Below are 13,244 nucleotides of genomic sequence, written 5' to 3'. Positions count from 1 at the left end.
TCCTCGTTCCGTCGAGAATATCTCTGGCCCCGTTAGGCAGTTGCAGCACGCAACGGTTGCTCGGGGAAACATGGCCACCGCTGGAGACTCGAGGGTCGAACTGCAGAAGGAATTAGTGTGCTCAATTTGCCTCGATTATTTCGACGACCCTGTGATTTTGAAATGCGGCCACAATTTCTGCCGCATGTGCATTTTGATGCACTGGGAGGAAAATGGAGGCGACGATGTGGGTTACCAGTGTCCGGAATGCAGGATGGTGTGTTGTTTGTTTTGATAAACCTTGCTTGATTCAGGGTTGGTTAGTTAAATAGCTGTTTGAACGCAAATAACGACAATATATACAGTTTGTGTCTATTTAATGCAAACGATTCTAAACATATAGTCTAATAAGCATCATATGAGATAATGAGCTGTCGGGACGATCCGGTCATTAATGTGGTATTTTAAAGGTTGTTTTAAATCATACATAGTACTCTGCAGCGTTATGCCAAATTGTATATATTTATTCATTTTTTGCAGGTGTTCTCCAAAATCAGTTTTACCAAGAACTACTTAGTGAAGAACTTGGTGGATAAACTGAGCGACTTCGATTACCTGAAGACGTGTAGGCCCTCTGCACCCGCGAAACCGGTGAAAATGGACGGAAAATGTGAGCGACACCACGAGGAACTCAAACTGTACTGCCACACGGACAGAAAGCCCATATGCGTGGTCTGCAGAGAGTCTAGAACCCACAGGTGAAGCCGACTCTTTGTGTTTGAACACATTCACAATCGTTATATTTTCATCAAGCTAAACCTCAGAATGTCTCAACTTCGAGAACTGCCTAAATAAACATCATTTTTGGGCATAAAAGGCATCTATGATGCCCAAAGCCTTGTATAGGTAGGTTGCTCACTAGGTTTTGTGGCACTTCCACTGTCTAGAAGACCTGATCTACCATTGTAGCAGTTTATTGAAATTGTCCTCAAAATTAGGATCATTAATAAAACATTTGTATTTATTTTTTTTAGACACCATGATGTTGCTCCTGTTCCAGAGGTTGTTGAAGACATGAAGGTTAGTTCTAGATTGCTTTTTATTTTCCAGACTTCTTTCATATGTATAGCAGTATCTATTCTTCAGGCTCGTAGTGATGCTACTTGATCAAACATGTTCAGATATTGAACCGCTGTGCCGTTGCAAGCGCAAAGCAACAGAAGGGCGTATCAAAATGAAGAAATGCACTTTTGTTGTGTTGAGAGAACTGAAAATGAGTATGTATATCAACATCATGCTATGTAGGACTGGGTAAAAACATACATTTTACGATGCCTCACGATCTTCATTTGAACGATCACATTATCAGTTTTTAAATCCATAGATCAATCTTTTACTCTATGCGCAACCCTCTACAATGCAAGTCAATGTTTGAATCGATATGGAATCAAATCGAGAACTTTTGAATCAGAATTGGAACATCTGTATCAATACCCACCCAGCCCTAATATAAAAGCAACTCTGTAATGCATTCCTTAGGTTAATATCAGTTATATTTTCAATTTGACCACAAGATTCTCCCTATAGCCTTTATTTCTATTGTTGATTGTACTTAGCAAAACATTTTAGCTAAGTCAAATTATTTTTAAAATATTTCAGCTCAAAATGGCCAAATATAGACCATTATATACAGTGGGTACGGAAAGTATTCAGACCCCCTTAAATTTTTCACTCTTTGTTATATTGCAGCTATTTGCTAAAATCATTTAAGTTCATTTTTTTTCCTCATTATTGTACACACAGCACCCCATATTGACAGAAAAACACAGAATTGTTGACATTTTTGCACATTTATTAAAAAAGAAAAACTGAAATATCACATGGTCCTAAGTATTCAGACCCTTTGCTGTGACACTCATATATTTAACTCAGGTGCTGTCCATTTCTTCTGATCATCCTTGAGATGGTTCTACACATACATTTGAGTCCAGCTGTGTTTGATTATACTGATTGGACTTGATTAGGAAAGCCACACACCTGTCTATATAAGACCTTACAGCTAACAGTGCATGTAAGAGCAAATGAGAATCATGAGGTCAAAGGAACTGCCTGAAGAGCTCAGAGACAGAATTGTGGCAAGGCACAGATCTGGCCAAGGTTACAAAAAATGTCTGCTGCCCTTAAGGTTCATAAGAGCACAGTGGCCTCCATAATCCTTAAATGGAAGACGTTTGGGATGACCAGAACCCTTCCTAGAGCTGGCCATCCGGCCAAACTGAGCTATCGGGGGAGAAGAGCCTTGGTGAGAGAGGTAAAGAAGAACCCAAAGATCACTGTGGCTGAGCTCCAGAGATGCAGTCGGGAGATGGGAGAAAGTTGTAGTAAGTCAACCATCACTGCAGCCATCCACCAGTCGGGGCTTTATGGCAGAGTGGCCCGACGGAAGCCTCTCCTCAGTGCAAGACACATGAAAGCCCGCATGGAGTTTGCTAAAAAACACCTGAAGGACTCCAAGATGGTGATAAATAAGATTCTCTGGTCTGATGAGACCAAGATAGAATTAAGGCCAAAAAGTTCTAAGCGGTATGTGTGGAGAAAACCAGGCACTGCTCATCACCTGTCCAATACAGTCTCAACAGTGAAGCATGGTGGTGGCAGCATCATGCTGTGGGGGTGTTTTTCAGCTGCAGGGACAGGACGACTGGTTGCAATCGAGGGAAAGATGAATGCGGCCAAGTACAGGGATATCCTGGACGAAAACCTTCTCCAGAGTGCTCTGGACCTCAGACTGGGCCGAAGGTTCACCTTCCAACAAGACAATGACCCTAAGCACACCGCTAAATTAACGAAGGAGTGGCTTCACAACAACTCCGTGACTGTTCTTGAATGGCCCAGCCAGAGCCCTGACTTAAACCCAATTGAGCATCTCTGGAGAGACCTGAAAATGGCTGTCCACCAACGTTTACCATCCAACCTGACAGAACTGGAGAGGATCTGCAAGGAGGAATGGCAGAGGATACCCAAATCCAGATGTGAAAAACTTGTTGCATCTTTCCCAAAAAGACTCATGGCTGTATTAGATCAAAAGGGTGCTTCTACTAAATACTGAACAAAGGGTCTGAATACTTAAGACCATGTGATATTTCAGTTTTTCTTTTTTAATAAATGTGCAAAAATGTCAACAATTCTGTGTTTTTCTGTCAATATGGGGTGCTGTGTGTACAATAATGAGGAAAAAAAATGAACTTAAATGATTTTAGCAAATGGCTACAATATAACAAAGAGTGAAAAATTTAAGGGGGTCTGAATACTTTCCGTACCCAATGTACATGCATATATATATATATATATATATATACACGCGCAAGTCGTAAATTAAAATCTGAAATATTTTTAATAACTTAACAGTTGTCGTCATTGCTCTTAGTGTCAATTCTAAAAGCTACGGTCTGCTGTGTCAATAGATAATACATTTATCAAATGCTGTGTAAAATCATTCATGTAAATTGTGTTCTTATTTGGTATCATCAGATTGTATTTTAGATAAATGGATGAATAGATGCTATAATACTGCATTTTAAGTTCTCTGTTTTATTTCTATGTCATATGCAGAGTGAGCTCAAGCTAAGGCTCATCAAGCTCAATTGGCAGAAGTCCATGTGTGCCAGAGTAAAGAGCACTGAGGAGCAGGTCAAAGCCGATGTTAAGGTACGACAGACTCGCCACACTGTTAGACAACACGTTTTGAATTGTATGCTCCCAAGAAAAGGGGCCTAAATTTTACATTTACTTGACAACAGCTCAAGAAACAAGCCCTAAAGGAGAAGATCGAGGAAGATGTTGGTGCCCTGGTTCAGTTTCTGTTGGATGAGAAAGATGATCTCTTGGAACATTTGGAGTTTGAAGCAGTGGCCACTATTGGGCTTATCGATGGGAACCTGAAGCTTGTGGAGAGCGAAGCTGCCAAAGTGGACAAAGCTATTACTGAAATTCAGAAACAGCTGAGTGATAGCGTTAACTTTGAGGTGAAGAACTCTCCTGTCATCTATCTTTATTTAATTGTAGTAAATTTGACTAAATGTGCTGTAATGTCATTTTCTTATTTGTTAACACTTAACATTTTTGTGTTCTTTTTCCAGAGTATTAGTAATTCATACACCAGGTATGTGGATCTCTATTTGAATGAAAGTTAATTCCTTAACCTATATCCTGGGGATTTTGGGGATTTTGTCTCCCATAATGTGTTTATCTTCCCCTTAGCCCCTGCCACATCAATGTCAGTGTTCAAGTGTCTAACAGCCCTCCAGATTACTCTGAGTTCACAGGCCCCTTTCAGCTCATCATGTGGAAGAAAATGATGCATGTGTTACACACAAGTGAGTGCTGTTAACTCATTACTTGGCTTATATGTCAACTGTGACATGTGGGTGTTTGGTGACCTGACAGCTGTTGTCCCTTATGACCCAAATTATAAGCAAATGATTGGCTCCCATGATTCAGATATCTTGCGTCTAGTCATGTGATTTGAGTGAAAATACACTGGAAAGTAGCAGGGTTCTCGTGGTCATGGAAAACCTGGAAATGTAAGGGAATTTCAGAATTGTGATCTCCAGGCCAAATCTTAATCATAGGAATATTGTGTGTGTGTAAAAGTTTAGGGTCACTTACTCATAAAAAACCCATTATAGAATAATAGTAAAGTCATCATGACTATGGAATAACATAAATGGAAATTATGTTGTGACTAAACAAAATCCATAATAAATAAAAACTGTTATATTTGAGCATCTTCAAAGTAGTCACCCTTTGCCTAGAATTTGCAGACATGTATTCTTGACATTATTTCAACCAACTTCTTGAGGTATCACCCTGGGATGCTTTTTAAACTGTATTAAAGGAGTTCCCATCTATGTTGAGCACTTAGTTGCTGCTTTCCAAGTCATCAATTTCACAAACTTTAACTTTTTTTATTATTATTTTAGTTTTGTAATTAAATAAATGTAATATGTTGGCACACTTATATTTTTGTCTACAAAATTTATTTCAAACATTTAAGCATTCACCTTCAGATCAAAAGATTTTTAAGATCATGAGAAACATTTAGTCAACGTTATTTACAATGTCAACAATAAAAACAATTGTCAACACATTTTCGTTGTGGAATAGTCATTTGATCTAATTTAACGTAACATGAGATCACATTAAACTCTAATGATGGCGCACGAGAGCAGCTCTGCTGCTTGTGCCTGACTGATAAGAGGAAGAATGACACAGATCACAGTCTAGATGCACTTGGGGTTGCAGCGGTATACCAGTTTCACGGTATACCGCGGTTTGAAAATGGACTGTTATCATACCATGTACATTTGCTTATCTACGGTATTGAGAAAAAAATGCAACCGGACGAAGAATCTCGTATGCGCATCTCCATTCCTTCTTGTCTGCCTGTCAGACTCGTCAACTTGCGACACACAAATGCAGCGGAGAAAACGTGAGAGAGAAGCGAGCCGAGTGGACTGTGTGTGTGTGTGTGTGTGTGTGTGTGTGTGTGTGTGTGTGTGTGTGTGTGTGTGTGTGTGTGTGTGTGTGTGTGTGTGTGTGTGTAACTCTTTAATGACAGCACAGAGTCTCCTGAACTGAGATCAGTTGGTTTAAATTAATTAAAATTATGCGTCGTGTATAGCAAAGCTAAAATACAACATCCACGTATGTGCACATAGGGTTGCACAAGGTTAAAGTCAATTACTTGCATACACCTCTAGTGTGATATGAAACATAGCAATTATCATTAAAACCTGAAATTCTGGAAAAAGAAATTAGTAGTTTGGATTTATTTATTTTAAGTAGTGAAACAATAATTAAAAAAAAATATTATTTCAAAAACATTTGTACCAAAGACCCTTAAAATATAATTTAGATAACCAATGTTTCTCTGTCCTCCAGTGCCTCAGAATCTGACTCTAGATTTAGACACCGCCCACCCCTCCTTGGCCATCAGCGACTTTGACACCAAAGTAGAGGAGGGCCGTGGTCGGTCCCAGGAGCCCGACATGCTGCAGCGTTTCACACGTTTCTTTGGGGTGCTCGCCACTGCTCAGTATTCCAGCGGGCAGCACTACTGGGAGGTGGACGTACGGGACAAGGGGGTCTGGTATCTGGGCGTCACCACTGAGTACAGCAACCGCAAAGGTTTCGTTAACCTTTCGCCCTCAGCCGGGTACTGGAGCTTGTGTCTCCAAGACCGACTGTACGCCAATGAGGAGGACTCCCGCGTGCCCGTAGCAGACTATTGGAACTCCCCGCGTGTTGGAGTCTTTCTGGATTACGACAGGGGTCATGTTACTTTCTTCGATGCCGTCACTATGAAACGCATCTATAACTTTGTTACGTACTTTGACGAGCCTGTGTCACCTTTCTTTAGCCCTGGCAAAAACGACCCAGGCAGTCGACTACAGATATGTCATTTCTACTGAACATTGTACTCCTGTTGTTGCTTCTATCCCAAGTAAAAATGTCAGGGCATTTTTCTCATGAAAGGAGGGAGGGAGGGAGGGAGGGAGTGGATTCAGTTAATCTGAATTAAGAACCGGTGTAGAGCTTTGATGCACCATAATCCGAAGGAGTTCATTGAATTTCTCTTACTATTGAATTATGATGTAGCCCCACTGAAATTCAGGTAGAGGCATTACAGGTTTTCACATTAGTGTCGACTTTAGCTGCTCTATGTAGTCTCTAGTCTTTGACCTCAGTGTTGTCTGTTGTACATCAATATACAGGTGAAAATAAGGCTTGAACTCTGTTTGTCAGGTCAGAAATGTATCAGCAGTTGATATGAACTGAATTTAAATCCACAGAGAAAATCAGCAAGTGATTAAATTTGCTGTTTAACAAAAGTAACTTTCTCAACACTATGTATCCCATTATATGGCATATATTCAGACATTTGTTTTTATTTGTTATTGAACCTTATTTTATTCATCTGTATTTGTAAAGCTGCGTTCACACTTTCAGCGACACAACCTCATCTCCTTCATTTTCAATGAGAGCCGGCAATACGAGCGATTGGCCAGCAACGCGCCAAAGTTGAGAAATGTTTAACTTAACGCAAATGGTAACTTTCGGGAGCGATCACCTGATCCTAATATTTAATAATAATATTATTAATTGTAAAGAAACAGTGCTGTTTAGAACCGGCGACATGCAGTGACAAAGTTGCTGGCAGTGTGAACGCAGCTTATGGGATACGGCATATTTGATTTACCCCATCATGATGTATGAGTTAAGGTTTTACGTTGTAAGATCACATCCTAATATCTAAATAGCTCAGATTTCAATAGGTGCTATGCAACTTAAGTACGTGTGGCGAGTTTTTGACGACAAAGTAGGTCAGATATCCTGTGAGGAATATCCCTATATTCATACTAAAGTTTATTTCTGCATAATTAAGTGTCATAAAGCTGTGTGCTATTTCATGTTATGATTTAATTTGATAAGCAATTTTCATGGGCTTTTATTTTACATTATTTAAATCAGTTTTAATTTCACTACCAAAAAATGTTGGTTAAGTGCTTAGAATTGATACTTGTTTTTACATGTCCACTTCTCATACATACTGGAATAAGCACAAAGAATCGGTCACAATCTTGCACCTTTTGACTGGAGCTCAGATGGGTTGTTTTTCTTGGCACGTTAATATTTAAAGAACTACTGCTATAATTATTCAATGGACCAAAATGTTAATGAGAAGAACACCAGAAGAGATTCCTTCTCAATATAATGATTTTGTGTACATATGGTATTTTACAACCATTTGCTCTACAATGATGAGATTTCCAGCTCTGATACACTTAATACAATCTGTGATGTTCACTTTCTTTTGTCTAACTCTATGGTGATTTCTATGATCTAAGCTTTAAAATTTAGAGTACTTTTATTAATCACTGTCTACTTTCTAATGTGTTCCACTTGAAGACATTGAGTGTAATCTCTGTATGTGTAATCTGATTTGACTTTAATTCCTTTATCAGTGATGTAAGAACTGTTACGTCATCATCATCGAGCTAACTGCTGGATGCCACCATGTGTACATTTTATTTGTGTTTTACTTGTTTAAATCACTGCAATATGTTTTTTCCTCTGCAGTAATAAAAATGTCTTGAAAATAATATCTGAAATATTAAAATATGATTATTATTTTTTATATATATATATATATATATATTTCAATGTCACAAACCGCAACCATAGTAGTTGTATTTTAAAAGATGAAGAGTGTAATTGTCCCCTTGTCACAAACATAATGTTTTCTTTTTTGGAAAGTGTGTTTGTGCTTCAAAAATGTTAGCCAATCGTAACAGAGTGGGTGTGAATATTGAAGTCTTAAAGGGGCAACACAGAATTTCAAACAGGGCCAGAGATGGTGTGAAAAATGTCTCCGGGTACATGTCTAATCTCCGTTCTCTGAGATAGAGAACAAGACATTGTGGTAAACACTTTTGAGGAATTCCTTCTCCGATGACCTAATAGAAGATCTTTTGTAATGGCGCCAATCCTATGATTGGATGTGGTGTTTGAGCCTCGCCTCTAGGCGTGTAGTTGGCCTATATAAGTGGGTGCTCAATCACCATTTCTTCCAAATTTTCTGACTGAAGGACAAGAGTGCATCGCTCATACCTCGAAACTCTGAAGTAGTAGTGTGGCCAGCTTTCACAATGTCTCAGGGAACCAAGGGTACATGTGTCACCGGAGGTGTTCCCTTTCAATTACAGTTTACTCAACATTGCGGTAAATGCTTTTGGAGAACAGAGTCCCATCGTGCCGCACTACATGACGTCAGAGATACACCAGGGTATAAGCACTTGTAAAAGAATATGTATATGAGGTCACGGGTCCGCCGGGCAGTTCCACTATTTTAAATTCTGTTGCTCCGTTAAAAGTAAAGTGTGTTAAACCCAAATCTGAGCTCTGGTTAAATTATGTATTGATGTGTTTTAGATACGTGTAAAAATGATCTTAGCTGCTTTTATGTTATTATGATTGCTGATATTAGATTTCTTATCTTGTCTTCCACTTATGACCCTTCTGTCTCTTAAAAGTCCTACTGTTTTTAATCATTTTGAGCCTGTTTCTATTTCTTTTCTGGCAGAAATAATAGACCACTTGAAGCCTTGCAACTGCCCATTTGACATTATTCCATACAGGTGTCTAAAAGAAGTTTTTGATACTATTGGAACTAGTATCCTGAATATAATTAACAGTTGTCTTGTAACTGAGTCTGTTACGGCATATTTTAAACATGCAGCCACTTCTTAAAAAGCCTAATCTGGACCCCACTCTACTTTCAATTTTAGACCGATTTCTAAACTGCCTTTTCTTTCAAAGGTCCTGGAGAAGGTTGCTCTTTGCTTTTTGAGTTACTTCGATAAATATTCTGATTTTAAGGTCTTTCAATCTGGGTTTAGATCACGCCATATTACAGAACTTTTAAAAGTTCTTAATGATATTTTGCTATTGGTTGACGTGGGAGACAAAATGCAGCATTTGACACCACAGATAATGGTAACCTTATCTCCCGCCTTGAGTCGGTCCCATGTCCATGGCACTGCCATTAAATGGTTTAAGTCTTTCTTTTCCAACAGAGTTATTCAATTAATATTGGTCATGTTTTATCATCCTCAGCCCCTTGGTTCGGAGGCTCTGATGTCCATAACATCTCAATATTAGAAGCATTATAAACCAGTGGTGAAGAATCTAGGTGTTGTATTTGACAACTCTTTGAAATGTGAAAAACTGGTAAATTCAGTTGTCAAATCTAGTTTTTTTCATTTAAGATTATTGGCAAAAGTTAAGCCCTTACTTTTTTTTTGCCAATTTTTAAAAGGTGATTCAAGCATTTTTTTTCTTCTTCTCAAGATTGGATTACTGTAATTCTCTCTACATCGGAGTCAGTCAATCTTCATTGTCTCGCCTGCAGACAGTCTGAAGTCCCGCCACTAGGCTGCTGACAGGTAGCCATAAGCGTGATCAGCTTTTGATGGAGTAAGACCTGCGTACTGCTGCTCTTCAAGGAATGTAAGCTCTGGAGCAATTCACTGGTTCCTTGTTGTGTGAGGAACATCAATCTTTAAACACGTGCCATTTTAATGCAGAGGCATCTTCTGGACGGAGCTCTAGCCTGCAAAATGGTGTTTACTACCGGCTGTGCTCCATTCTGGAAGCAGAGCGGGAGATGTTAAAACAAGAGTACTTCATTTATCTACAAATCCTACTTGCTGTGGATGTACTGATATGAAACTCCGAGAGACAACACAAAGTCATTAAAAATATCTCTGTACGACATCTATGACCAACTTCTCATGTCATTCACCCTTCGTTACAGTTAAGGTATAGATTTTAAGTGCATAAAACAACAGAAACATTTACTGCTGTTGCCTTCATTATATGTAATCATGTAAACCAAAAAAGTAATGGTAGCCCTAGTACAAATTTTTTACAATTTAATCCAATTACAAGTACTTCATTTTGTAATCGGATTACATAATCCAGTTCACATGTAATTTGTTACTACCCAGCACTGTGTGTAACAAAACTGAGAAAAGTTTAGATTTAATGTTGCATGTACGACATGTTGCATGTTTAAGTGTAATAAATGTGTGTGTGTGTGTGTGTAATATTGCAGATGAACCCTTTTTATTCCCTTAATCTGGCAATGTATCTCAGGGGATATGCACAATTCAAAATGTGCTAAATAAGAGCATGAACAACATATGACTTCATTTTCTTCTTCGGCATCTTAAGACAATTTTCACAATGAATATTAGCAGTTTTATTGTGTTTATTATGTTACTTAAGTAAGATTAATACACAATGAATTATCACAAAGTCAGCATGTCCTGCGTCATGGCGGCCATGTTGGTTTTAGATCAGGCTGACTTAACATCACAGAAAATTTGAATCGTCATGTGACCCACATTCTCAAAACAGACCCAACTATGATAAATGATAACAAGATTGGGGTGAGAAACACTCTTACACCCCCTATAAGAAAAGTGTATGCATCTTGTGGTGCACGTTCCCTGTTTTAGGGATAAAAATCTAATTAGCAGTATATAAAACTATTTTATGTATAATCATAGACCCCTGCAGATAGAGTCCAGTCATCAGAAAAGTTTCAGTCTGGAGTTTTTTTTCCCAGTTTAGATCAGGAAATGGGCTTGCATTATGGATGTGACAAAAAATAGACACGAGTTTATGGGAAATACTTTGTAAAAACTCTGTGAAGTGAAATGCACAATCCAGATATAGTAATGGCCACAGAATGTAGAAGACTAGGCACTCTGAATAAAAAATTTATATTAGGCCTACATGTTCTTCATTGTCGTTTTCACATAAATGGGGAAAACCGGTGTTACAGATGTGACATCTCTTCGTGACGGAGGTGTCCGTTTTGAAAGCAGCATACATCATGAGGGGAACCATTCAAAACACTTTGAAATATGCAGACTTTGACCTCTGAGATTATACTTAAGGCTGCATGATGAACTGAAGTTTGAAATCACCATTATTCCATGGTACGTTTGACATTGAGGAATTGCCCAGATGCCATTTGTTTCATGTCATTACTGTTCGATGAGCACAAGTGCAACCATTTACCAATACTACTTATACCATTGAAGATATGAGAAGCATTCATTTTTATGAATAAATGTAATTAAATAATATCACTAGTAAAGAATCTTTATGCAACGATCGATATTTTCGACACATCAGTATCGGAAGTATCGATACTTCAGGATCAATCCGCCCATCCCTATCTGCAAACATAATGGAGCGTTTCGGTTCAAGCATCGTACTCAACTGCAAACTGAAGCAACTAAGTTAAAGTTAAAGTTATAGGTTCTTAATGGTCTTTTGCTATGCTGCATTCATTACGAATAAAGTTTTGTTGTGTTTCATGATTTCTTTATGTGTGTGGTGAAATATCAGCGATAAAACTTCTCACAGAATTTTGGCACCAAAATCGAACCTCATGGTTTTACATCAACACTGATTAAAATAGAAGAAAGCATAGTTGAGATCAACAGATTTCACCTACATGCCTGAAATCACTCAGGAGGACTACGAGAAGTCAATCAATCTTGATGGTAGGAAGTAAGCCATTGTTAGCCTGTTTGCAAGTGAATGGTGACCAGAACTCCAAAAGCTCCAAAAAGGAGATAAAGTCAGCATAATATAACTTATTTTTCACCATAAACCTTGACATCTGCAGTCTCCTTGGCAATCATGATTTCAAGCTCGGTTACACTTCCCACAGCGCCATCTAGCACTCTAAGCATAAATCAAGCACTAGGAAGTGTAATCGAGCTTAAAAAAAAATGATTGCCGAGGAGACTGCAGATGTCACTGTACTACGGAAGAGGATTAGGGCCAAGCAATAATAAAAAAAATAAAGCCATCTCGAGATTAAAGTCATTATAATGCGAGATTAAACTCGTTAAATTTCGAGAAAAAAGTCGAAATACAATCTTGAGAATAAACTCATTAAATATCGAGAATAAAGTCGTTGTGTTTCGAGAAAAAACTCGTTAAGTTTAATCTCGCATTATAATGACTTTATTCTCGATATTTAATGAGTTTATTCTCAAGATTGTATTTCGACTTTTTTCTCGAAATTCTAAGCTGAGATATTCTTAATCTTTGTATATTAAAATCTTCTGCGATTAGTAATCATTTCAAGTGAGGGACAGAAGAAGCGATCTAAATATGAGTATATTTTAATATGACCACTAAATTGAACACCCTTGATTCTTCATGTGTTATACAAGATCTTCTTTATACGCTGTTAAATCATATATCCAAGCACTATATCATACCTTGGAATTAATGATTCAAGACAACCCTGTGTAAACAGAGGCAACTAATTATATCAGATTGTCATTCGCATATATTATGTACCAATATATAGAATATTTTTTGGTTATTAGATATTTAAATTGCCAGCCTGGCAATAGGAATTATTAAATTCTTCAGCCAGTTTACGCTCTTATCCCTTATGACCGCCAAACACTTCTGAAAACAGATGAAATGGTCTGACTAGATGCAGTTTTTGGTGTTAGAGAGCTTGAGTTGCTGCCTTCCCTCTCCCGTGAACAACAATATTTTCTAATAAACAACGCATGGTGTACGAATGTGGAAGTCATTTTACAGAGCTGCACTCTAGACCTTCAGTAGCACTTTTCTGCCCTCTGGTAAGCTTAGTGGTAGTA

General features: G+C 38.2%; 1 protein-coding gene across 1 annotated transcript; it reads left to right on the top strand.

The window, feature by feature from the left end:
• Positions 1–6,515, top strand: LOC127636474 (nuclear factor 7, brain-like). The gene is made up of 8 exons (XM_052116947.1): positions 1–256; positions 520–737; positions 1,014–1,059; positions 3,592–3,687; positions 3,780–4,004; positions 4,119–4,141; positions 4,240–4,355; positions 5,923–6,515. The coding sequence occupies exons 1-8, from the start codon at positions 71–73 to the stop codon at positions 6,450–6,452; spliced, it is 1,440 nt and encodes a 479-aa protein (XP_051972907.1). The 5' UTR covers positions 1–70; the 3' UTR covers positions 6,453–6,515.
• The last annotated feature ends 6,729 nt before the right edge of the window (positions 6,516–13,244 follow it).

The sequence above is a fragment of the Xyrauchen texanus genome, chromosome 44 (genome assembly GCF_025860055.1).
Source record: "Xyrauchen texanus isolate HMW12.3.18 chromosome 44, RBS_HiC_50CHRs, whole genome shotgun sequence".
Lineage (NCBI taxonomy): Eukaryota > Metazoa > Chordata > Actinopteri > Cypriniformes > Catostomidae > Xyrauchen > Xyrauchen texanus.
This window is presented reverse-complemented; position numbering and strand designations above follow the sequence as displayed.

Bases quoted from the DNA above. Each gene is read 5' to 3' on its own strand.
- LOC127636474 (XM_052116947.1), top strand. From the start codon at position 71: ATGGCCACCGCTGGAGACTCGAGGGTCGAACTGCAGAAGGAATTAGTG. The intron at 4,142-4,239 runs GTATGTGGATCT...TCTTCCCCTTAG, and splicing joins ATTAGTAATTCATACACCAG to CCCCTGCCACATCAATGTCA. The intron at 4,356-5,922 runs GTGAGTGCTGTT...TCTGTCCTCCAG, and splicing joins GATGCATGTGTTACACACAA to TGCCTCAGAATCTGACTCTA.